The following is a 27,061-nucleotide window of genomic DNA, read 5'->3' as shown; positions in this document are numbered from 1 at the left end:
ATATTCCACTTCTTCCAGTTACATTTTCATTCCTCTAGGGGTGGTTGGAAGAACATCAGTGCCTCTTTAAAGAGTTTGTAAACTTGGAAAGGAAATTTTGCTATTACAAAGGGCTAGTTTCCATAAGGCTGTATATAAAGACCTCCTACAAATCAATAAAGACCAGCAATCCTCATACACTGCTGCTGGTGGGAGTGTAAACTGGCACAGCCACTTTGGAAAATACCTTGATATACTCTAATAAAATTGGAGATATGCACACTCTATGTCCTAGCAGTTCCACTACTGGATACATAGTATAAGGAAATGCAGACTTTTAAGGGTCAACATTACTGTACAAGAACAGTCACAGCAGCGTTGTTCCTCAGCACCCCAGGCTGGAAACATCCCAAATGTTTACCAAGAGTAAAATGGGTTAAACTGTGGTATCTTTGTACCATGAAAATTAATAAACTATGGTTATATTCAACAACATATTAATTTTTACAAAGCTAATATTGAACACACACAAAAGCAAGATGCATAATACATATAGTACAATTCCATCTATATGGAGTTTAAAAGCAGGCAAAACTGAACTATATTGCTTAGGGATACATAGGTGATAGGATTATACAGAAAAGGGAGGAGCCCTGACCAGTTTGCTCAGTGGTTAGGGCATCGGCCTGAAGGGTCTGAGGTTCCATTCCCGCCGAGGGCACATACCTTGGTTGCAGGCTCAATCCATGACCCCAGTTGGGGACCCTGTGGGAGACAACCAATTGATGTGTCTCTCTCACGTCAATGTTTCTCTCTCCCTCTCTCTCTCTCTCTCTCTCTCTCCCTTCCACTCTCTCTGAAAAGCAATGGGAAAAATATCCTCAGGTGAGAATTAAAAGAAAAAGAAGAAAGAGAGAGGAGGGAGGGAGGGAGGGAGGGAGGGAGGGAGGGAGGGAGGGAGGGAGGGAGGGAGGGAGGGAAGGAAAAAAGAAAGGAAGGAAGAAAGGAAGAAAGGAAATGAACACAATAAAAGGCAAACTAACAGGGCAGAAGGAGTTTGGTTTGACTGGGGCAGAGGTTGTTCTTAGGGACAGGCAGTGTTCTACTTTTTGATCAGATGATGGGTACACAAGTATTTGCTCCATAATAGTTTATTAAAAAGTACAAAAGACCTTTTATATATTTTTCTGTGTCTATGATATATTTCACAATGTAAATATTTTTTAAAAAGCATCTCTAGAAAAAGGAACAAAAGATATGACAATTTTTACAAGAATAGAAATCAGAATGGCTCTTAAATAAATGAAAGGATGCTCGACTTCACTAAAAGACATGCATTTAGCCCGCTGGCGTGGCTCAGCAGTTGAGCATCGACCTTGATCCAGGAGATCCCAGTTCGATTCCCGGTCAGGGCACATGCTTAGGTTTCGGATTTGATCCCCAGCAGGGAGCATGCAGGAGGCAGCCGATCAACGACTCTCATCATTGATGTTTCTCTCTCTCTCTCTCCCTTCCTCTCTCTGAAATCAATAAAAAAATATATATTTTTTTAAAAAGACGTGCATTTAAAGCTCCACTGAGATATTATTTTCATCTAACAGGTTATGAAGATAAACGCCTTCTAACACATTGTGTCGGCAGTGGAGAGGGGGAAATAACAATTTCTTTACATCACTGGTGAAAATATAAGTTGTTCCAATATCTATGGAGATATATGAAGAGCAATAAGGCAATAGCCATCAAAATTATAAATGCAAATACCCTTTAATTCAGCAATTCTAACTCTAGAAATTTATTCATTCCCTAAATATTTATTGAGCACCTCACTATGTGGCAGGCACTGTTTTATGCTCTTGAGTTTATCTTACTGATATAACTCTAGAAATTTATTCATTCCCTAAATATTTATTGAGCACCTCACTATGTGGCAGGCACTGTTTTATGCTCTTGAGTTTATCTTACTGATATATTCTCTGAAAAGTCTGGATATATGGGGCTATTTATTTCATTATCATTATAGAGTTGCTTAGGAGGAAGAAGCCTTGAATCTCAGTCAGAGACTACAAGTAAGATTCTATCAGAGCACATTAAATAAAATGAAAAAAGTATAATAAATATTCCCCTACTTCCAATTTTTGAGATAACCTGTGTCTAGATGGTTACTGATTTGTTTTTAAACAAACATTCTAATAACAAAAGATGAAGAAAATAAAACTGAAGTGCACTTCATTATAGGACTGGTTAAATAAATTATTATTTGGCTCCTGCTCTGTCACCAGGGCTGGCTTCCTGGGCATGTGACCTGTGCAGTCAGTCACACAGGGCCCCACACTCATAAGGGCCCCACACTCTGCTGTTGCCATATTGAAATTTTAAATAATTTTACTTTTGAACTTGGGTTTTATAAATGGAGTCCAATGGGGTAATGAAGCAAATGCATGAGCAAGCAGAGGAGATATGCACAATTCGGTGTCATGTCACCCCATTTACATAGGCATTTGAGATGCCCCATGAGCACAGAATTCAGGGGGTCTCATAATGCGGGAGCTCAGCAAAATTCAAAATGAGTGCCAGGTATGTGTGTTACATGTATGGTTAAGCCCTGAGAGACCATGCTTTCCATTCAAACTAGAACTCGTTTCCAACCCAGAAAAAAGACAATCATTCTAAGAAGCATGAAAGACTAATAACTGTATCATATCTTTTCCTTACTCGTGTTATTTCTTTGTATTAGCCAATCGCTGATACTGAAAATTATGACATAGAAGGAAAAGGGAACCCAGAGTCCCTTTTCCTTTCAGTCCTTCGTTCCTTGTCAGTAAGCTGAAAGTGGAGTGCTGGTAGAACATGCCCACAGCAAGTGAAATCAGAACATTTGAGTTAGTTTATCCAGAGTTCCCAATATTCTGGTAAGAACAAAATACATGTGCGGGTACAAGCAACAAAATACAAATTGTATAACTTCAGGAATTCAACATATGAGGTAAATAAATAATCTTTAAAACTGGCAGTGCACAAGATAATGAGAGATGGTAAAATTCCTGCTTGATGACTTAAATTTTTAATTTTTCTTTGCTTAGGTGACATTAAATAACAAGAAACACCCTAACGAGTCAATACAGAGACTATGAAAGGGAAAAGCTTTACATTTTAGTACCTTAAATGGCGCTTTTGCCCTGCTTTTTGAACAAGAGGCTCGCACTTTTATTTTGCACTGGACCCCACAAATTAGGTAGCTGGTCTTGTCCATTTCTTGCTAATTTTGTGACATTGGGCAAGTTATTTAAACATTCAGTGCCTCAGTTTCCATCTCTGCAACATGAGAATAATAGTCATACCTATTGCATAGTATCATTGAGAGGAATAAATATGCTAATTAAATAAGACTCTTAGAATAATGTTTAGCTACTATGTAAGTATTTAATGTCATTATCATTATTGCTCTATTGCTATTATCAGATATACAATGGAATAGTATCCAGCCATAAAAAAGAAGTCCTATCTACATGTACCTACATGTACTACTACAGAGTGATCTCTAGAAATGTTTTAAGTGAAAAAACAAAAACAAAAAAGGTATCAAACAATGTTTATGTCATATTTGCATATTAATATGTTCTCAAAAGTAAAAATATTATAGCCCTGGCTGGTGTTGCTCACAGACTGAAGGGTTGCAGGTTCGATCCCCAGCCCTGGTTGGGGCATGTGTGGGAGGCAACCAACCAATTGATGTGTCTCTCTCACATCGATGTTCCTCTCTCTCTCTCTCTCTCTCTCTCTCTCTCTCTCTCTCTTTCTCTCTCTCCCTCCCTCCCCCCTTTCCCCCCTCCCTTCCACTCTCTCTAAAAATCAATGGAAAAAATATCACTGAGTGAGAATTAACAAAAAAAGTAAAAATATCATTAAAAAGAAAATCAGAGAAGTGTCACTCCCTCCCAAATCCTTTCCACTCCATTCCTCCTCAACCGTTATAGGTAACTGTCACTAGTTTCTAATTTAGCCTTCCAGTGTTTCCTTTTTTTGAGAAGCAGATTATAGATGTATGTTTTTACTTCCCTTCTTACACAAAAAAAAATGTGTCTGATCTTTTGTACTTGACTTTTCACTTAGTATCTCCTGAAAATCATTCCATAACAGTTCGGAGATTGTCCTCGTTTCTAACAGCTACACTCTGTTGTGTGTGTACCGGTTTATCCAACCAATCTCCTATGCTCAGGCATTTAGTTTCTAATCGTTTGCAATCACAAATAATGCCAGAACGAATAAACTTATGCCAATGTGTTTTTAAGGCTCTCTCCGTGGTCGATTCCCAGCGGTGGTGCTGATGCATATGGAGCCTCGCTGCACGCGGCCAAATCTTGCTGGGGGGGGGCGGGGCACCATCCCGCACCCCCACCGCCAGCGGAGGGGCGCCTGTTCCCACAGCTCTGCCGGCGGAGTGCAGACTGAAGTTTTGAATCTTTGTTAATTTGTTGGGTGAGAAATTGTATCCCAATGTAGCTTTAACTTGCACCTCTTATTGAGTGAAGTTGAACACCTTTTCATGTTTAAGGGCCCATTTTACATCTTTTTGTGAATTGCTCATACCTTTTCTCTCTCTCAAAAATAAGTCTACATTAGCCCTTTATCTATTATGTGGGCAAACATTTCCTCCCAGTTTGTCATTTGTCTCACTTTTTTTTTTTTGTCATTTAAAGGGTTTTTAGTGTAGTTGAATTTATCAACTTTTTTTTTTTTCTTTTCTAATTTAAGGTGGCTTTTCACGTTTTCATTCTTTTAAAAGGATTATTTCTCTTTAGCTTTGTGGTTTTGGGGGGAGACGTTTTTATCATCAGAAAGGCTTTAATTTACATTTTCTGACTTTTTGCAATAGTTTTGTATGCATGTGGACTGCTATATGGCATTCTAAATAACTTCATGGACAAGAATTCTTAGTTTTAGAGCCCTTATCTGCCTGTTCTACCCTCTTCTGCAGTTTAAGCATTTGCTGGCGAGGGAGGGAAGGTCAATATACCTTGTTTCTCTTTCCTACCAGTCTTATTTCCCCCTTCCTTCCGCCGCCTCTTCTTCACATCTGATTCTTCGGATTCTCCCCCAGAAACACTGCTTCTGAGGCTGTTCTTGGTCCCACACATTTTCAAACCTTTTCCTGAAGTGCGGGCTCTGGCCCACCAAGTGCCCACCTGTGTTCAGTAGTTCGCATTTACGTCACTTTTTCTTTCCTGTAGATCCTGCCTGTGCTTCCTCTAAGTCTTCTACTCCTTTCTGCTGTCCGGTGGAGTGATTTACCCGCGTCCCCGTCTCAGCACCCACAGGCTTATGGTGATAGCAAGGTCCCTACTGGAAAAGCTTTCTACTTACGGGCAACTTGAAGTTATAGTATTCTAGTAACGGAGGCATGAATCTTGTGTTTTTATTTGTTCTACTTGATTTTGATTTTATTGTTTTGGGAGAGCGAGGGGCACATTTGTAATCAGGCTATTGCCATTGTCTTCCAGCCAGAGAAGTCTCAATGTGCTTTTTAAAATAGATGCATTTCAGCAGTGCCTAGTCATCATAAAAACCATTGAAAAGTAGCAGTAGAAATGAGGTACCTTAACTGAGTATCAATGTTATAAATGGTAGTTGAAGTAGGAGTTAAGTGTTGCGGATTGACGAGACTAGCAAAGGGAGCATACTGAATATTAGTGGCTTTAGATTATATCACTGAGTTAAAAGCTTGAGAAAATTAAGAAGCATTTTAAGATTGGAAATAAGGCAATGAGTGCTTGCTATTATAGCTGCTACTGCTCTTAATTGGTGATCCCAGCCACAGCAATTAAAGAAAAAAGAAATGAGGTGTTTCATACAAGATTAAAAAGGAATTAATGGTATTATTTGCAGATATAATCTTACCTAGAAACCCTGCAAACTCTGAGAATAAGAAAGTTCACTAAATTGAATACAGGCAATTGATAAAAAGCAGTAACTCCTCTACAGCAGTGTGGCTGGTGCTCTTGGCTGCTGAGACAAGAGCCATTCTCCCCTTTGCCTTTGCTAACAAAATCTGTTTCCTTGCGTTCCACTCCATATAAAATGAATACTTGTGATAGGGGAAATGGTAATAAAGTACGTAAGAACTAAAGGAAAACTGAGGGTTTAAAATCTTACATTTTAAAGCAAATTCTAATCACTCTAGGAGGGGATAAACATACTTTCAATTTCAGTATAAGAAGTAGAGTGGGCAAGATACAGATCAAAAGCCTCATCACAGGACTATGCACATGATAGATCTGAATCTATGGTTAATAATAAAGTGTCCTGCCCTGGCCGGTGTGGCTCAGTTGGGTGAGCATTGTCCCAAGCACTGGAGAGTTGCCAGTTGGATTCCTGGTCAGGGTACATGCCCGGGTGGGGGCTGCACAGGCGGCAGCTGATCGATGTTTTGATCTCTCTCCCTTCCTCTTTCTCTAAAAATCAATTTAAAAAAAGAATAAAGTTTCCTTTGTAAAGCCTGAACTTCTATGATACTCTATAGTTGACAATTTCAAAATGATAGAAAAGATACCTAATGGTTAACATTAGACATGATTTGAAACTTCCCGAAGAAATCCTAGACTAAAAGAGTTTGAACATATTCTGCCAAAAGTGTTCAGCTCTATCATCTAATAGCTGAGCCTTGTTTTTCTCTTTTGTAAAACAGAAGAAATACCTACCTTATTTACTGAGGTAGGGTTGAGGATTGAAAATACTGTATAAAAAGCAAGTTACACAGTACACATCATGATTTCATTCAATATCGCTATTTAGCCAAGTTTGCACTGAGAAAGAAAAATAAAACCTATACCAAACCTTCATAAACCATTAATTAGCAGCTAAACGAGACAAAGAACACTTTCTGCCTATCCTTCTAGTTAGCCCTGGCCAGCTGACAGTAAACGGCAGGCCCTAGGGAAGGTTATGAATGCCGGTTCCCTCTGATCTGCCTAGTTCATCCTACTTCACGTGTTTCTCTGTTGTTAATCCTTTCTTCAAGTCTGAAAAAAACCCTCCAGTTCTCTCCACTTTCTCCAAGATATCAAACTAAAGCAAAATTTAGTCTTCATAGTCTACTTCTTTCAGATCTTGATTTTTAAAAGATTTTTTTTTTGGAACACAAAAGCTTTGTGTCCCTTTCAAAGAATTTCAGAAATCACATGATTAGAGAATAAGCAGTTGACTTGCAAAGTAGCAGCTGCTGTCAAGGGGCTTCTACAGTTTGAAAAAATATATATTCTAAAAACTACCACTTTTTGCTGTAATATTTTGAAACTCTAAATACTAAAAAAGAATGCAAATATATTTATATTTAAAGAGGGCATAAGTTAAAAAAACAACACTGCCCTAGACTTCTGTGGAATATAAAACTAACCTTTCACTATTTTGCTGTGCCTTACTATAAAAATATAGATGGCACAGCTCTGATTTAGCTTTAACAACTTGATTATAAATTGCTTTCAAAAGTAATTTATTTGGATTTTCCATATCCTTTAATGAATTGCAAATATATTAACAAAAGACTCCCCCCCCAAGACTGTACAATTTCTGAAATAAGTCAGGAAAAGCAAAAAGAAGACACAAAATTACATTGTTTCAATGCAAATAGAACACACATCACACCCACACTTGCATTTCCCAAGGTTTTCACAAAGAAAACGGGTCACTATATTTCTCAGTGAAGACCCACACTATACTCTGGCTAATCAGAGGCTTCCAATCTTTTTTCTTCAAAAAGAGCATTTTTAATAGACTAAAGACTGGTTATCACTGAGTTTTTGTTTAAGGTACAACAGCAGCATGGTTCAAATGTTACTTGCAGTTCTTGGAAAAATAAAAATTTTAAAGTAATGAAATACAGAAAATGTAGGGACCACCTTTCCTTATTTTGAGTACCATTATTCTCTTGAAAAAATATTTCCACCTTTTAAAATCCCAGAGTTAAGAACCACTTCCAAGGGTGAAAAATATCCAATGCCACAACATAACTTCTGAACTAAAGTGTGTGTGTACATATATGTTTATGTGTGAAAAGCTGAGACGAAAAAAACATGTCAAAGTACTTAGTATTCTTAATTTCCTTCAAAGTTACTTCTGAAATTTGAAGCAAACATTTTGCTTATCAAAATATATGCCCTCTTCTGGTTGTTTGATCCCCAGTCCATGCAGGCGGGGGGACGGGGTGAAGAGAGAAAGCCAGAAACAGTTACTAGGTGGGTAATACGGCTTCAAATCCCTAAATGACTTGGAAAGTAAATGTGAGGAAAAATAAAATAAAACCAGGCCAAGCTTGGGCTGAGTGTCCCTCAGTCAACCATTGCCATGGTGTGCCTTCCATAACTATTCTTTTATCCTTGGTCTCAAAATTAGTACCAGACTCTCGCTTACTTCTGGCACAGGATGTAAATTCCCACTATACAAAAAGATAACTAATTACATATCGGCAAGTTATTTTCTGAGCCTACCTTTCTCTGGACTTTGTAATATGGAGCTCAGGTTGACGCTTTCTATGAAACTCTATATTTGATACTGTTATACAGCTGGCTTATGATTTGCCAATTAAAAAAATAAAAGAATATAAAATTAAATATTACAGAACTAATGGGTAATAAAATGGAATATTTGTTAGAATCCAAGTGCTGGCCTTTGGGAATTTTTAATGATAATTCATTTATTCCCAATCTTTCCTTTTTCTTATAAATTGTTTTTTAAGGCAGCACAATATACATAGATTTAGGTAGGAAATTTTGTTAAATACCTCTCTGGCACCCAATACCTAATCTGAGACTCTGACTTGAATTAATTTATAATAGTATCTAATCTACATTTAAATGAGTAGATTAATAGTAAATGATAGGAAATTACTGAGTCTATAGGCTAAATTTTTTTCACATCTTCTGTAATCCACCTCATTTTCACAGCTTGACTAATACAGGGAACCAGTAAATAAGTTTGTCCTTCATCAAATAGTCCAAAATAATAACTGTAGGCCTGTCATTCATAAGAAACTATAATTTGTTATATTCTGACATTGGCACTTAATAAAATGTTAACAACTAGTTTCTCTAAAAATTTCAATACATGACAATAAAGGAGATACACAATTTAAGACTTTAAATCTGTTACTGTGAAATTCCAATAATTCCCATTTTATTACACATAATTAGGTCTTTAAAACTGTGGCCATTGCCCAAAGACACCAACCTATATTATGACAAACTCAGGAGAGAACACATCTCCTTCATAAGAACTTTTTTTTTTTAAGCTAAAAATTTCCAGTATCTTAAACCCAATCACTCTCAGTAAACGGTAATAAACATTACTGAAAATAATTCGAAGCAGAGAGAGCTGAAAAGAATGGAAATGACCTCAACCAACGGTCAGTACACATTCTTGCACCCTGCTTAGACATTTAGAATAGTCAAAGGGATACTGTCTTGAACACACAGACTCAAGGTTATGGTACAGTTCTAATTGTATTAAGGCTTTCACTATTATGATCTCTTAAAGACTCTCTACTTTAGTGTTCTCATTTTGATTCCTATGGTGAACTTAAGTGGTTACTAAGGGGCTTGTTTTGGCTTTTCAGTGGGCAACCACTCTATCATCTCTGAATGTTGAAGGTGATCCCACAGAGCTCAGAGAAGAGGCAATATGGTAAGGATCAACTTTAAAGTTTGTGATACCATGACAACAATGATCAACACTTTGAAGCAAGATGAATAAATTAAAATTCTTGGTTAGACATTAAAGCGTTCTTGCCAAGAATAAGTGTACACTGCATGGAGGGATATTTGATTCCTAAGCATGAGTCCCAATATGCCCATTACATCTGTTTATGGGAGACACTGCAAGTTTAAGGTAATTTACATTCCTTGGCAATCAAGTTATTCTGTTATAGGCAATGTCTTTTATTGTTCCATCTGGCACTTGCTAACACCATTCTTGAAGAACCTAGAAATGAAGGTCAGTTACTCTGTTTATCAGGAACAGAACCAAATAAAAACAAAATTCTGGAAAAATGACCAAGAAATTCTGGTTCATCACTATTTTCCATATCTAATGGTTCCTTCAGATAAAACATAACTCTTCCTTCCATGATAGTTTTCCAGCAAAGGGAGATTAAAGAAAAAAGAAAGTTCCCCACCCTACCCCCCTAAATTGTCATTCATACTGGTGAAGGAGCCAGTCTTGTTAGCAGCTAAATATTGCACTGCCTTTCATTCTGTGTAGAGTCAAAGTCCAATGAAAGTGGCACACTCATGGTATAAGTAATGGATGATGACACTGCCGGCTCAAGAGTGAAGACTCAGTATATGGAGAGACAAGAAACATGTCAGCACTAGTCACACATCCAGTTGTAAAAGTCTGGTCTGCAGAAGTTAAAATTCATCACTTTCAGCTGCATGAAGTTGTGTGTCGTCCGCATCTGTCATGCTGCTCTCCTGGGATTCATCTGTTCCCACTTTAAAAAAAAACAAAACAAAACAAAAAGTCCACAGTAAGATGTCTGACAAATATTTCTTGTTGGTTCATGAAAACAAGGAAAACTACTGTACTCAGAGAAATGAGACCTTAAATAAAGGTCCTTAAAAATCCTGATGTCCTTTAATAAAATACAATTCAAGTTCCTTATTTTACGGCAAGGTCTGAGATTAGTTTATTGCATTTCACCTTTAATTAGAGTTTTAACTTCTAAAACTGCCTCTCCCTAATGAATTCCTCATTCTTACCCTAGGAATTAGAACTAGTTTTCTGAGGCATTAAAAAAAGATTAACATTTCCTCCACTTTGGGGATAGTCCCTGCTAGTCCACAGAAATATAGAATTTAACATTCAGTTTAAAAAGGGTTACTGAGATTATAGAAATTAATTTTAATTAAGGCCTTTCGCCAAGTTTTTTGGAACAAAGGCATCTTAGTTTCTCTCATCAAAAGTTACTCAATTCTCTTACTAAAAAATACTGACACATTCAATCTTGGTTCTTCACTAGTTATTTTAAGATACATACTCAATTTTGGGGTAGAGTATTTACTGCCTTAAACTAGAATATTTTGTTCCCTCCTCTTTTCTTGATCTGGATTTTGGATTTGCAAGAGCTACAGAGAATTTGAATAGCCACTACTACAGATCTGTCGATAACTTAAAATGTGCACAAATTTATTATTCATTAGAATAGCGCTTATAATGTTTTCAACACACCATCATATCTATCATCTTTCCCCCCACTACATTCCTAAAAAGCAAAAAGGCAGGCATTAGTTACATATGCCAATATAAACTGAGGCCGAGATAAAAACCAGCAATGAATTTGTCAAAGTCACACAGCAAACTTGAAACAGAACTGAGACTAGTTATCTGACTCCGTATGTACTTTCTTATTTTGTCACTCTGTCAATTTCCCTAAAATTCCATTTGGTATAAAGAATATACCATGGTTAGAAAAATAAAACTAAATAAACATGTGGTCCATCTTAACTCTGATGTGGTATTTCACTAGCTCTCTAGTTTGAGTAACCACAGACAAACCTAATTCATATGGATGATACTCACTGATCTGTTCTTCTTGGGTTATTGGCTCCTCATCATCTGGAAGATAACGCTTATCAATTGCCTCTTTAATCTGGTTATTGGCTCCTTTAGGATCTAAATCCATCGCCCAAGAGAAATTCATCAGGGCAAGGTGCGTCTGACCTAACTTCTTGTAAACCTAGAAATAAACAGCAGCACTACATTTTCCATTAAGTTGTGAACTTCAACTATAAAATCCTAAACATTTATAATTTAAATTCAGCTCCTGATTTATGTGCTATAAACCCATTCTGATGATTAGGACATTTTCATTCTGTAGAAGAAAGAACTCATGCCAAATTTTGAGTTCCTTTTAATATATTCAGATATTATTTTTAGAATTCCTTGCCTATATCTCTCAGGTAGTGAGATTCCAATAAATCTCACTCTGAATGGAACAATGACAATGGAAAGAAATGGACTATAAACTGTTTGATTAGCATTCATTTACACTGGTTTTTAAATGGAGTTATTTCAACTCTCAATATCTGCCTACTATTAGCAACTACCTTAACCAACTGGCATCTGGAAGCCCAGGCTGTACTGCCATTAATTTTCTTCTTTTGGTAAGTGTTATATTGATAATTGGAGTTAAGGACTTTCCATAAGGCAATCTCAACTTATTAATTCATTACTGAAAGTGGTAATGAACTTCCAAAGGCAAAGTAGGGTTAGGATTATGGGATGTGTGGTCTTGCCCCTTCATTAGGATATAATCTTCTTAAATGTTAAAACTAAATCCATTCTTTATTCCCAGGGCATTTAGTTCAGAACTCTAGTTGAATTTGTTCCAGGGATGTTGCACATTAAGTATTATATTTATTCTCCAAAAGTTAATATTTGTTATGAAAGCCATAGTTTAGGACTATGGCCCCAATCTTTACCTTTCCTATTAAGAAGTACACGAGGGATTCTTTGGGAACAATTTGTTTCAATTCTTCAAGTTCTTGTAAAGCAGACTGAAAAAAGCAAAAAAACGACAACATCATCTTAACTAAAGCTTAACTTAAGCAATACAAACCTGAAGACCATTAAGACATATATCTCTTACCTTATATTTTTCATTTGCAAATAAAACTGAGGCTCTGTGAAATTTGCATAGAGGGTTCTTAGGATCAATAACAATGGCTTTGTTTAGGGTATCCAAAGCCTTCTCAGATTTTTTCAGTGCATGCTGAACCTGTAAGAAATAAAGATCCTAATTAATGTTTCCTTCTAATATTTTTGAAGAGAAGTGAGAACCAAATAATGTGACTAAAAATCACAGAAAGATAATAAAACTACTAGAGATAAGGTTGTATGGTCTCACTGGATTGTTCACTAGGTAAAGTGAGTTTAATAACTGGTTATCAAACTATTAACAGATTATCTCTAAAATCTCCTCCTACTCGCTTCACTTTAAAGATGAGAGTACTTAAGTCCAGAAATGTTAATAACTTGCTCTAGGATCAGAGCCTAGGTCCTCTAGTGCCTAACTCACCATCATGTATCCACAATGATAATCAAGATCCTGTCATTAGAGAAGATATTAGGTTACCTTTAGGTGTAAAAGGCAAGGAAAACCTTGGTTTTCCCTTCACAAGAAAATCTGCACTGTTTAGCTAGATAATACATTTCAACAGGTCTATTATGGTCCTCTAAGTATTAGGCTATTTAAAACTTGGTTCAAAAACCCCCAGAAGATTTGGCTCTAAATCTTACTAACCTTGTTTCACCCAGAACTATTACACTTTTACCTATTTTAGAAATTTCTTATAAAAATAAATTTTATTTCTGTCTTATATATTTGAAAACCATTGATCTGTAACACTGGGAAATAAATTCTTTATTTTAAATAACTTAAAAACAAACAAATCCAAGCCTCACTATTCATTCATGTGTATATACTTATATTCTGTTGTGTTCCTCCTTGGATGAATTATATCTCAGAAATAAAGTGGAATGAATGGATGTGGCTATGGAACTTTCACAAATATCACCGTCAAAAGAATGTGAGAGTAGGTACTGCCAACATCTGGTTGCTAAATTCATCTATGCAATGATCTTTGCAGAAGGTCATTACTACATGTGGACAAATACTCTGCCCACAGGATTGAAATCTAAATACTAGTTCCCTAAGACAGAAAAGCATATTTTCTACTCTGAACACTTCTTCCAATAAATCACTCAAAATGTTAAAAACGATCTCTTCCACAATAACTTTAGAAAAAAGCTTACTTTAAAAAAATGTCCAACTTTACTAAAGGTTATCAAGAGATACTAAGTTTGATTTCCTCATCTTAAGTGATGAAAATAATTTTTAAGTCAATATATTTTCTCTATATTTTCTGTATAGTATCTAACTATAAAAGTTACTATGTTGATTTTATTTTTTAAATTATTTATTTTATTTAATATATCTTTATTAATTTCAGAGAGAGAAAGGAAGAGGGAGAAAGAGAGAGAAACATCAATGATGAGAGAGTCACTGATCGGCTGCCTCGTGCATGCCCCCCACTGGGGATCGAGACCTCAACCCGGGCATGTGCCCTGACCAGGAATCGAACCTAGATCTCCTGGATCATAGGTTGACGCTCAACCGCTGAGCCACGCCAGCTGGGCATAAATGAGATTTAATAAGCAAACATACCTTTTCTCCTATCAAAGTACAACTTATTATCAGATATATAAAAGAAAATAAACAAAATTGGTAATCCACATGGTCTTATAAGAATTTCAGGCTAAAACACAGGAAACCATCTGCCTTAAAATATTAATTACTTAATTTAGGAGCTAAATATTAACATGGAAAAGTACTTTCAAAAATATGAAGTATCTCATGTGAGCCTTATAAGAACCCTATGAGGTAGGGAAGGTGGTATTATTTGTCATTCATAAAATAGAAGCTCAGAGAAAATAAGTGACTTGTCCAAGAGATAAGGGTACACCAGTTATTTTCTCTCTGCCAAGAGAAACGTGGTATTTTTGGCTGTAAAAGAACCCACGATCTTGTTTCAACAATAACAACAATAACAAAATAGCCCTAATTCTTATTATAGCAATTAAGTCAATAACAAACACATCTCAAAAGGGAGAATGACTGAACAATGTTTAGGAAGCTACTTACCACTCCAATGTGGCAAAGTAAAACTGAACTTTGAGGGTTGATATCAAGTGCTTTCTGGAAATGCATTTCTGCAAGGCTGAATTTTTCTTGCTTGTAATAAATCATTCCTAAACCATACCTGAAAGTATAAAAGTATAATTTTAGGGATATAAACTGTGGTGGCTGATTTAGTTCAACTAATAAAAGAATTATGTATGGAATCTAATAAACCAGTAGAAAAATCATCAAAGCATTTTAGACAAGTCACTTTTACAAGTAAAAACAATAAATCAAATCAATTAATCAGATAAAACTATGACAATGTGGGGAAAAACAAACCACATCCTTAAACCCCCTACTGCAACCAAGATTTAATAGCTGCTTTTTACTGAGTGGTTATTATGTGTGGGCCAATAGGTTATTAAATTCTTTATGTAAATTATTTAATCCTAGGAGGAACCAAGGAGATCAGTACTGTTCATTCACTTTTTCAATTAAGAAAACTGAGGCTTAGAGAAGTTAAATTAACTTGCCCAAAAATATATAGCTAACAAGGAATCTAACCAGATTCTTTTGATTCTAAAACCCTAAACCCCTAACAATGCCATTTCCATATTCTTTGTCCAAATGTGTATATATTTTATATAATTACAATATGCATAGTGTCATGTTCTGCTTCCTCTCTCCCCACTTACTGTATCAAAAACATGCTCCCATAGAATTCAAAATTTATAGACTTAATAAACCTAATTAACTAAAACTAGTACTTAATAAACTAGAACACTGCCAAACAGCAGCAACTCGTAGATTGTTTTTAATGTTTATATTCTATTATTCAATGGGTGAATTATACTATTTCTCTCCACTTTCCATCCAAATCACCATTTTAGTGTTCTAAGAAAAAGTAACAAATCAATTATTTGCAAAAGTCTGGTAGGAGAAAAGGTTGAAACTGCTGAGTATAAGGATCTGGTATTCTATTTTTAGTAGTAAATTGAAGTGTTTGTTAAAAGTATAAACTTGAAATAAAAAACATTATGGTTAGATTTTGTCAACCAGTATGTACCACTCTTAAGTATTACTAATCAAATTCATGACAACACAGAGATATTTAAGAAGAAAAATTACTAAGTATCAGCTCCATCAATAAGATATATTGTCTTTGTACTTCATTAGTACTTACCATGCATTATAATGTCTAGGATTGACTCTGATAGCATTTCGAAAACAAGCTAATGCTTTGTCTAATTCTTCAGTTAAGACAAACTCATGCCCTAATAGAGTATAGGCATAAGCATAATTTGGATCAACCTGAATAGCCCTCTGGAAGAATTTAATTGCAATGTCATGTTCCCGTTGCAAACTGAAACAGTTCCCTGCAGCACACCAGGCCTTAAAAAAAATGAAAACAAAAAACAAATGCACAATTAAATTTTTGGTTTTTTTCTTCTAACAAACAAATCTATGGCTAAAATTAGAACAGAAAGACAAAAACTGAACATTTTAATAGATATAGTCAATCCTCATTATTCACGGGTTCCATATCTGCAAAATTGTCTACTGGCTAAATTTTATTTTAAAACTCAAATCAATACTTGCAGTGCTTTAGTGTACCGAAAATATGGGTTGCCCAATAGGCACATTCTCAGTTGAGGTAAAAAAGGGCAACTCTCTGCCTTCTTGTTTTTGCAGGTCAGTGACCAAAAGATAGAGACTGTAGCGGGGCAGTGCATGGAGTGCTCGGGTTCTGGGGCTAGATGGACAATTTGAATCCCAACTCTGGCACCTGTTTGTATGGTGGCCTCAGGAAGGCACCTCAACACTTCTGCACCTCATTTTCTCTTTTGTAAAATAAACAGAATATACCAGGCTGAATTGTTTTTAGGATATAAGATTATAATGTTGTGTGTGTGTGTTTGTGTGATTATTTCTCCAAGGAGCAATGGTTCAGTATATGCTAACTCATTATTCATGGAGACTATAGAACATAACTACCAAGTATAATAGGAATTGACTTTTAAATTCTAAGCTTAAATACGTTATAAAATTAACACTAAATATTCTTGAGATGCACTGAAATACAATTCTTACAGGATTACAGCATGTAAATGAATTGTGCCTATGTCTTAAATTGACAATTAAATTTACTATTTTATTTCTATTTAAAATGACCAATTTTCAATCAATATAATTTCTGCTTAATGAACTCTAATCTTGGTGATAACAGCAATTTTAACACAGCCAAATCTCTATTAATCCTAAATGAAATACCTACTTTGTGATTTTTCTATTTGGGAATCTGAACCATCTATTTTAGGACTCTTTCTTCTTTTCTGAGTCCTGTCTATGGAGAAGAGTGTGGGTGATATTAAATGGCATTTGAATTATTTGGTTCATCTCAATTAGGTAAAGGTGATCAAAACAACATCCTGGATGGCGTAGCTTGCGGTTGAATATCGACCTATGATCCTGGAGATTGTGGTTCAATTCCTGGTCAGGGCACATGCCGGGGTTGCGAACCTGATCCCCAGTAGGGGGAGTGCAGGAGGCAGCCGATCAATGATGACTTTCTTATCATTGATGTGTTTCTCTCTCTCTCTCTCTCTCTCTCTCTCTCTCTCTCTCTCTCTCTCTCTGTCTCTCTCTCCCCCCTTCCTCTCTCTGAAATCAATAAAGATATATTTAAAAACAAAAACAAAAAGAAAAAAACAGCAAAGTGTTCAGTTACCATACCTCTGGTGAATTTTTATCCATATCTGTTAAGTCTTTTGAAAGAACTGAAAGAGCAACATCCTTTTGAAGATGCCACAGTGTTGTAGAGTAGATCTCCATGCCTTCAACTCTATAATTCTCAATTCTTCTAACTTCTGAGAATATTCTTTCAGCCTGAAATACAAAAAAAGTAAGGGGAAAACAAGTTGATACAATTTACATATGTAAAGGGAGAGCACTGGGCACTCTTCTCATAGAACCTAAATGCTGCCTTGTTTTATGATGTTTACATGAGTCAGTAATAATACATGGCGAAACTAAGCAACCTTTCACGGCAGGTCAAATGTTGACATAATCACATTCAAATTAACTTAGTTTTTTATACACAAGTCATAGAAGAAACATGAATTCTGAAAGGAAAATTTAAGTTTCCACAACACAAAAAAAGATCTATTCAAAATTATAATTTAAAAAGGAAAAGCCAATTATTTTATTCTCAAAAACCACTTTTCAAAGCTTTAATAATGGCTTTACAGAATAACTCCCTCAAGAAAGGTGAGAGAAGAATGACTTCTGTAACAAAAAACGTATTTTTATATTGACTTTTATTAAGAAGTTGGGTTGAAAACTTTAGAGGAAAAACAGGTTCAGGGACGTTGAGCACTGAATATACCCATCAATGTCATACCTGCCAGGGATTGTCTCTAGCTAGTCATTCCTTTTTCCTTTGTAGCACTCTCTCTCTTTTTTAAAAAAATATATCTTTATTGATTTCAGAAAGAAGGGAGAGGGACAGAGAGATAGAAACATCAATGACGAGAGTTATTGATCGGCTGCCTTCTGCACACTACCAACTGCGGATCGAGCCCACAACCCAGGCATGTGCCCTGACCAGGAATCGAATTACGATCTCCTGGATCACAGGTTAATGCTCAACTGCTAAGCCATGCCAGCTGGGCTATAGCACTCTCTTGACTTAGGGTCCCTCCTCAGCTATCAAATCAAATTATTTCCTCATCACATTCATAGCTCCCAGAGCTGTGCTTTTCTCCCCCTGAAGTTTGAGACTTTGGGTTATATAAAACCAATTAGTTCTCTGGTTTATCAATTCAGTAAGTTCAAAATTCTGAAAGTAAAATTTAGTTTAGAATTAAGGACTACATGGTCTGTTCTTAATGAAGACAGAAAATAAGATTCATAAAACCAGGAACTTAATTCTAAGAAATAGCCATATATTATCTAGGATAGCTTGATACCTTGTTAACTTCCCTGAAATCCCTTAAATGTTATACAGATATGTTTTTCAAACAGGCATTGATTACAAGATGACAGACCTAACCACCAGCCAAACATAGGTTTTGGAAATGTGTAGAAAGGGATATATAACTGTTTTCTATACTTACTTGCATGTACTCTGAAAGTTCAAAATAGGCCCTTCCAATTTGGCACAGTACCCAACCAGTATTGTAGTGATGAGAAGGTAGGTGGCTCAAGATATTTATAGCTTCTTTGCAGTTGTATGAACACAAAGCTAAATAACCTTTCCCCATCTCACGAAGAAGGCTCATCAAACCTTCTAGGAGAAAACAATGTAGTAAACAAAGGAGAAAAGACAATAAAAACAGTTTGGTTTTCTAGAAAGGCTAACAACAAAATAATTCATTAAAAATTCCAACATCTACTTAGAAAAAAATGAAAGACACTTTAATGAACATACAGAAACTTACTTAAAATAAGTGAATAAAATAAAGTAAAATACAAAGAAGATATCTGGCATTTACAACAAACCTGCTGCTGCCTTCTGTAGATTAAATGCCTGGATCTGAGGTGTGATGGTGGAGATTTTCCCTTCTGAAATGATGGAAGAGTCCAGCTTTGTAATTTCCAAGCTATCGTTTATGTTAGGCTGAGTTATTCCTCCTTTACTAGTTTTACTTTTTGTTTTTCTGTTTGGGATTTTAGGTGGAAACTTCATTTTTAATTTTTTGCTATTCTCCTGTAAAAAGGAGGAAAACCCCACGCTTGTTATACTCATGTATTTTAGACATTCCCCCAACCCTTTCTCAAATATTAGATATAAATAAATGTACAGTCTTGATTGATATATATTTTTCTTGGAAGAAATTTTATAAAGACAGAAGTCTTCAAAGTCAGTTAATATTAAATAATTCTGAAAATAATTCATATTAACTAGTGTTTAAGGTAAAGTAGCATTAAATGTTGCTCTTTTCTGAAAGTATATAATTTTCATTTATTATTTAAAAATAAGAAAGTAAGTAGATGCAATATTACTTGTCTCAAAGCATCATAACTGATGTCACAAAACTGTTGATCTGCATATGTCAAAGTTAAAGACTGTCCATAATATTTATCAATGGACCAAGAAAATTTACCAAAGGTATAATGAGACCCTCCAATTGTGCAAAGAAATGTGTAAAGAAAACAAAGAAAATTTCCACTTACTCTTTCTCCAATGACATCTGACTAACCATAGTATATCATCAAATCCAGGAAATTGGAGTTGGTATAATCCTATCAACTAAACTACAGATCTTATTTGGATTTCATCACTTTTTTACATGCACTTTTTTTTATGGTGTCATAGTTCTATGAATTTTATCATATGTACGCATTTGTGTAATCCACTGCCACAATAAAGGAACAGAACTATTCTACCAACACAAAGACATTCCTTGTAACACCTCCCTCCAGTCCTAATTCCTAAAAACCACAGATCTGCTCTCCACCACAATTTTGTCACTTCAACAGTGTTATAAAATATTTATTCAAGGACCAAGAAAATTTACAAATGCTATAGATGGCCCAAATTAAAAAATAAAAACATTTAAAAAGTTTAAATAGTCACCTAATTTATTTATTAGAGACTGGGTCATCATTGAATAGAAATTTTAGAGGGAGAAGCATTACCTTGGTTGTAGAGCTGTCACTAGTAAAAAGTCGTGAACTTCTTCGAGGCAGTGCATTTGGGGGAGATGTGATAGTGGGGCTCAATACCTGAGGTGTTGTACTAAAAAAAATTATAAAAGTAGACATTTAAAAAAAAAATTCAGTTATGACCCTTTACTGCTTCAATTCAGGTGTATTAAAAAATAAGCATTCAACATGTTTGCCCTCTAAAGTTGACGAGTTTGTTCAGTCCTTTTCTTGTCCACTCTATGAAAACTCAGATTTAAATACTATTTGTGTTACCATAAAATAATGATTACACCACAGATCTTCGCTCTATCTGAAATTGCTAATTTAAACTTAAAACAATCCACATAAAAATTCTAGGTCAATAAAAGGAAAACACATCTATAAACCAATATCTCTAACCCTCATTTGCAACTATAGCAAATGAGAAAAAGAAAAAGATAGTCTAACTGTAGGGATATTTGTCAACAAATACCACCAAAACGACTGATACTTGAGAAGTTATTTTTCTGTAAATTCAAACACCACATCAAGGTTTATAGAGCAAAGAAATCTAATAATCCCTTGTGTACATTTTTCACTTTAAAGGCAAACCCTAAGATATAAGAAATCCATTCTTAGAAAGCAAGCAAACTTAAAACCTAAAATTATCTAATTGAGAGGAGGTAAGTCCATGGAGTATAAACTGTTTACAATTTATACAGTTTATGGTAAAAGCTACCAGTTACCTGAGTTTGGGTCACAGAGGCTTTTGAAAAGAGATGTTGACCAGTGAATAAAGAATTCTCAGGTTGGCCCTAGCTGGTTTGGCTCAGTGGTTAGAGCCTTGGTTGCAAGTTTGATCCCTGGCACCATTGATGTGTCTCTCTCTCTGTTTCTCTCTCTCTCTCCCCCCATCCACTTCCCTCCCTTCCACTCTCTCTCTCTCTCTCTCTCTCTAAAAAAACAAAACAAACAAAAACAATGGAAAAAAATATCCTCAGATAAGGATTAAAAAAAAAGAATAAAACAAACAAACAAATAAATAAATAGAAATATTGAGGCCTTTTATATAGTCAAGGTACATGCACATGTGTGACTTTTAAGAATTATGGTATATGGCCGGGCTGGTGTGGCTCAACAGTTGAGCATCGACCTATGATCCAGGAGATCGAGGTTTGATTCCCGGTCAGGGCACATGCCCTGGTTGCAGGCCTGACCCCCAGTGGGGGGCGTGCAGGAGGCAGCCGATCAATGAATGACTCTTTCATCATTGATGTTTCTATATCTCTCTCTCCTTCTCCCTTCCTCTCTCTGAAATCAATAAAGGCATATTAAAAAAAAAAGAATTATGGTACATGTTCACTATTTTAGGAGGAGACAGAGTCATAGCTATCTGTTTATAGAAATGCATAGGAGGGGAAGGGGAGAATGAAACCTACCTGTACTTGACCAATGGAGAAGGTCATGTAAGTAACAGGAAAATTACTTTGGAAGAGTGTTTGGATTATCTAGTTTAAACAAATTCATGAGACAATTAGATTAAACTAAAATGATATTTAAGCTAATTCTTGTTTTGATTTGCATTATAATACTCAACTAAAAATTACACTAGTCTTTTTAGTAAGTTAGGAATTTCAAATTTGATGTATTCAAAATGTACAATAGTCTTTCTAGAATTCTTGGGAGAGTTAAAACCTGCCTATATTGAAATACAGCAAGAAAAACCGAATAATATAAAATAATGACACCATAATAAATACCTTGTTTGTGGGCCAGAACTTTGTGTTTGTGCAACAAGAACTGGAGTTACCTCTCGACTATTTCCACTCTGTGAGAAGACAGACTTTGTTCCAGTTTGTCCGATTCTGGCAACAGACTGTAAAACACAAAAAGTCTAAGGTTTGTGAATTATAAATTGCATTGTAAATAATAAGACATATGATACTTCCACTTCCATTTTCCCAATGCAAGATTTCATAATATATTACTGTCATTTGAAAACACAAACTATTAATGTCAATATTTGTCATTATTAATGTCATATTAGAATGAACATCAGCCTATTTCCACATTTTAACCCCCATATTTTTAACTTTATACTGTCCTGTCATTTTCACTTTAGTTTCTAAGGAAAGGTTCAAAATTCCTGGAAGCCATTTATTACACATCTTCTCCAGCTGGCGCTAAAAACTAAAGAATTTTAAGACAGCTACTATCCTCAAGATTTGTGATCTAACTTAGTATACATAAAAAATAATACAGATTTTATATCTCTTCTTTAGCACTTAGCAAAAGCAGTTCTATACAGGTATCCTGTTTTTTGAAAGTTCATGATTTTCGCTTTTATGAAAAAAGGTGAAAAGCAAAAATAGTGTTCAGCATTTGTTTTGCAGAGAGCTGTTAGAGGCTTTGTGAGCCCCCAGCAGTGAGTGATACCACGAAGTTCCTTCCCTGGGAACTACACTTAGTATCTCAGCATCAAGCCGCCCAAGCACGGAACTGAGCCTGTGAGCATCTGCGCTTCATTTTGTGCACTCATTAGCAAGATATGTCCTAAAGTATCAGAAGAGCTTAAGAGAGCTAGTAAGGAAATTACCCTTAGCGAAAAACTGGGTGTATAAGTGTTTTAATTGTGGTGAATGAAGTGAAGACATGCGCTGAACTTTGGGTCTGGAAATGCTCAAAATTTTTCCATATAAATTAATGGTAACTACTTCTTTGCTTTAAACCATTTCAGCTTACCAACGGTTTCATGAATGCTCTACTTTTGGATAGGGGGGGAAACCTACAGTAGTTAGAGGAGTAGATTAAAAAATAAGTCATCTAATTATTTTCCAAATTCTAAAGACACTGCTCTTAGAATTAATATTTCTTTCTAGTGTATTCAATCTTTCATTAATTAGTCTCTGTTCCCTGGAGGGGAGGAACCCTTTGCTTGCCCCTTTTTGTCTTCTCTAAAATTTATAATCTTATTTCTATTCATTTTCTCAGTTAGCTTCTTTATAAAGTGATCAATGACTATTGATATTTTTAATTTTTTTTACTATTAGATAATTTTCTTCAAAATTTACCTGTTACTTTGATAGCCACTACACATCATTCTCAAACTGCACATTATAAATCATCACTTTTTCATCAGATATGAAGACTTATTTTGGCCTTTCCTGCATTCATCATCATTGACCATCCCTCCTTTTTGAAACTTTATATAACTTCCAAAATAGTACAGAATCTTTATTATTTACCTTACCACTTCCTTTGCTGGTCCCTCTTTCTTCCACTAACTGCTCCTTAGCTACTCTCGTTCCCTAGGAGAGCCTAGCCAGTTTAACAACTTTAATTATTATTTCTATCAGCAGGCCATATTCTTTCCTGTATCCATTAAATATTTTTACCTAATCTACCACCATCTCAAAATAAAACTTTATACTCCTTCCTCCTCTTCCTTCTACATTCACGCAAGGGACAAAACTTAAAATCAATTCTGGCCTTTCGTTATTTAACCAAGAATTATGTATTGCACTCACTACTCGGTTTGATATTTTTAGCTGATGAAGCAAGCAGACCTACAAGTATAGCTTTTCTAAGAATGTCTTGTAATAGGTTAAGAAGAGAACAGAAGCAGAAGAGGATGAGACAATAAGTGGCTTTTATTTTTTGGGCACTGAAATCATGTACCTCTCACTGCCTAACCTGTCCTGATTGCAATGGCTTGCCTGGTTTTGGCCTACTCACCTGGCAGGCTAACTACCATGCTACTATGCCTTCTCACAACTGTAATAAACTAATTTCCACAATTATATTTCACTCTCATAACAGTACAATACCAGGTAGTTGCCAACTTTTAGAGATCACATTTAAAATAATCCACACTTTAACTACTTTGCAGTCTCTTTTCACCACTCTTGGAGCTAATATAGAATTTTTTTCTTTTTTACAGACTCTAGGAAGTTCAAGAGTAAAGAGTAAAAACAACATGAAGGAACATGTCTCTAGAAGGGTAAAGGGGCTACATTGGTCAATCACATCCTAGTATTACTTATTTAGTTGCCATTTCCTAAACATCTAGTAGGCATAGCAAATAGGCATTTTACACATATAACCTAATTTAATTATCATAAAAGATATTCTGCACCATAGATTAAAAAAAAAAGGCAGAAAAAAAGTTAATTTATCTTAATTGTTTAAAGTATTACAGATGTGCTTTGATCACAGATCTTTTAAACAAATGGCACTTTGGCCTCTGCTGTCATAGACCTTTATAAAAAAATATTATAAAGAGAGCCTCAAAACTTGTTCCAGTATTTACTATAAGAATACTGTCAAATATTTTTCATTTTATTACACATTTACTATAAATTTACTACACATCTATGAGGATTCACTATAAGAATTTCATTATCAGAAACAGCTGGCTTTGGGTAATCTTTTTTTTTTTTATTTTAACACTAGTATAATTAAACAAACATGGTGGTGGGGACAAGTAAAAACTATGGCAGAAATATTTATATTAAAAGTGACAGAAGTAATCTTAATTTCATTAAAAAAAAAACAGGAAATTAAAAGTAAAAATCTGAATATGTTTATTTAGCTGTATGCTGAAATAAACTATACTTGTGAGTTTTAATCTAATGTGGAGAAAACAGCAACCAGCTTTGTGTCTCTGACTATAACAAGGAGGCTATGACAGCAATAACCTTTTACGTTTAGATCAACAACTCTAAGGCAACAACAATTATATAAAGTTAGATTCTCTATGAAGTTGCTTTTAACAGATTGAAATTTCAAATGAATTTCTTTCATCAGTACCAAAACTATATTTTACATGGAAAATACCTTTTTTGAAGGGGCTCCGGTGGGTGGCACGTCAATTACAGAAGATGTATTAGTGTAGTTTTGTAAATAGGATCCATCTCCAGGACTTGGGGTTTCTAATGGCAAAATCCCAAAACTGAGAAGAGGTTGAAATCAAGGTGTCAAAAAGTCATCAAGGCATATATAAAGCAGCAGTATACTTAAATTAGAAGGTCTAAAAGGAAGAGAATGGCAAATCAGTCTTGGGGGCAATGAGCATCTAAGGGGCAGATTAAAAATAAGCTATGAATGTAGACTATTCCACCCACCATAACTAAAATTTAAAATACCAATCAAACAAGACTAAATTGAGCAGCAACTACTGATCATAGGAGATTTATTATAAATAAGAGTGGCTTTGTAAAAGCTAAGTTGCAAATGATCAAATTACTTCAAATTCTTGGAATTTATGGGATTTAGACACTATAACAGAGAAAATGTGAATCCATTTATGGATTCAATGAGTTGTGTGATCTCATGGTTATGCTATTTTAGTAGTTCCTGGCCCTGGGAACCAATTCACAGTCTGTTCTGGCATATAATTTTTTATTTTGATACTTTGAGATATGTATCCTCTGGGCTGGGTTCCTACATTTATACATATACATATATAGATATACTTCTAATAATTTTGACAAAATATTTCATATTAATAGGTGTCATTCCTGCCTCCATGTTTTGGAAAACAGCACTGTAACAACCACCACTGTCTGATTATATCGTAAACACTCCAACATTTGAAGAGGTTCATTATTCACTGACGCACAACCATAGACAACATCTTTTCATGTATACACTAGCTCAATATGGTATACTTAAAAGTTTTACATTTTCTCCAATATTTAATATTAAATTATTATTTTTTTACTTTATTTTCTGAAAACAGAATAGATACATTACTCTTATTAAATACCTCTATTTCCATGATTTAGAAGTTGTTCATATTAACTTACATTACTAATAATATAAATTATTACAAAATCATTTAATATTACAGCATATTTTAAACTGTCTTGTTTGTCTTACCTGGGGGTTAATGGGCTAAGAGCAGCCGGTCCTCCTAATAAGCTTCGACCAGTTTTTGGTTTATTTTGAACCTGTTTAGATAATATAGAAGTTCCTGTTCCAAGGGGGACAGTATCTGGTGAAATTACAGCCGAATCAATATAAGACACTGAGGAATCTGTATTCAAGGAATACTTTGAATTGGAAGATTCTAAATTCAGTCTGTTTAATTCCTGAAACAGATCATTTCGACCATTATTTTAGTTCAGATCATTATTTTTCATTTTCATAATATTTTGAACCCTAAAATATGATACACTTACAATTGTGTCCTGGGGTGTTTCCGTAAGAACCGTCTCAGGCTGTCTGTGAGATAAATTATGATTAGATACTACTGTTGTACAAGAGTTGGGCAGACAGTTGCTAAAGTTCTGTAAAGAGGTTAATTTAAATGTTTGGTCAGGATCTGGCTTTTCACCTGTGAAGGGAAGAAAAAAAAAAGTTTGTCTCTGAAGAAATAAGGGTTAATTTCCCCCCCAGGTATATATAAATGAGTGGAAATAGCCCTTTTCCAGAGTTTTAAAGTTCTCCTGTCTGTTTCAGCTGATCAAATTTACCTCCCGAAAGCCCATCCATCAGTTTACTACAAAAGTTTACCCCTAAGATAAAGCTGTAAATTTAGGAAATAAACTAAACAGCAATGACATTGATTTTAAATATAATCACAGGAAAATGCAGATTTGTGTTTGTTTTAAAGCAGAAAGCAAAGATCTAGATCTCATTTTGCTTGAGGTAAGGCCTGAGGGTAGAGAGTCGAAACTCACTAGATATTAAAGTTTTAAGTACTTCCATGTATATAGACACAATGTTTTAAAATGATCCTTCATGCATCCTAGAGCATATATATACTCAGACACTCTCTCC

General features: G+C 35.1%; 1 protein-coding gene across 8 annotated transcripts in view; it reads right to left on the bottom strand.

The window, feature by feature from the left end:
• Positions 1 to 7,448: 7,448 nt before the first annotated feature.
• The window catches only part of CDC27 (cell division cycle 27), a gene marked incomplete at its 3' end in the record, with an annotated part of 34,114 nt that continues 14,501 nt past the window's right edge, over positions 7,449 to 27,061 (bottom strand). Inside the window, exons 6-19 of one of the 8 annotated variants that reach the window (XR_014000568.1) lie at positions 26,461 to 26,615; positions 26,159 to 26,370; positions 25,115 to 25,229; positions 22,039 to 22,172; positions 20,291 to 20,390; positions 19,151 to 19,358; positions 18,766 to 18,938; positions 17,384 to 17,536; positions 15,834 to 16,042; positions 14,672 to 14,789; positions 12,617 to 12,745; positions 12,450 to 12,524; positions 11,548 to 11,723; positions 7,449 to 10,459 (exon numbers count right to left, since the gene is read on the bottom strand). Coding sequence is in view for 7 of the 8 variants with exons in the window: in XM_081162632.1 (XP_081018758.1) it covers positions 10,377 to 10,459; positions 11,548 to 11,704; positions 12,450 to 12,524; positions 12,617 to 12,745; positions 14,672 to 14,789; positions 15,834 to 16,042; positions 17,384 to 17,536; positions 18,766 to 18,938; positions 19,151 to 19,358; positions 20,291 to 20,390; positions 22,039 to 22,172; positions 25,115 to 25,229; positions 26,159 to 26,370; positions 26,461 to 26,615 (2,021 nt within the window). Of the gene's footprint in view, positions 10,460 to 11,547; positions 11,724 to 12,449; positions 12,525 to 12,616; positions 12,746 to 14,671; positions 14,790 to 15,833; positions 16,043 to 17,383; positions 17,537 to 18,765; positions 18,939 to 19,150; positions 19,359 to 20,290; positions 20,391 to 22,038; positions 22,173 to 25,114; positions 25,230 to 26,158; positions 26,371 to 26,460; positions 26,616 to 27,061 lie in introns of those variants that run through there. The other 7 variants (XM_081162635.1, XM_081162632.1, XM_081162633.1 and 4 more) reach the window with 7 other exon arrangements.

The sequence above is a fragment of the Miniopterus schreibersii genome (assembly GCF_964146895.1).
Source record: "Miniopterus schreibersii genome assembly, chromosome: 16".
In the NCBI taxonomy this organism is placed as follows: domain Eukaryota; kingdom Metazoa; phylum Chordata; class Mammalia; order Chiroptera; family Miniopteridae; genus Miniopterus; species Miniopterus schreibersii.
The sequence above is the reverse complement of the archived record's forward strand: the minus strand, read 5'-3'. Positions and strand labels throughout refer to the sequence as shown.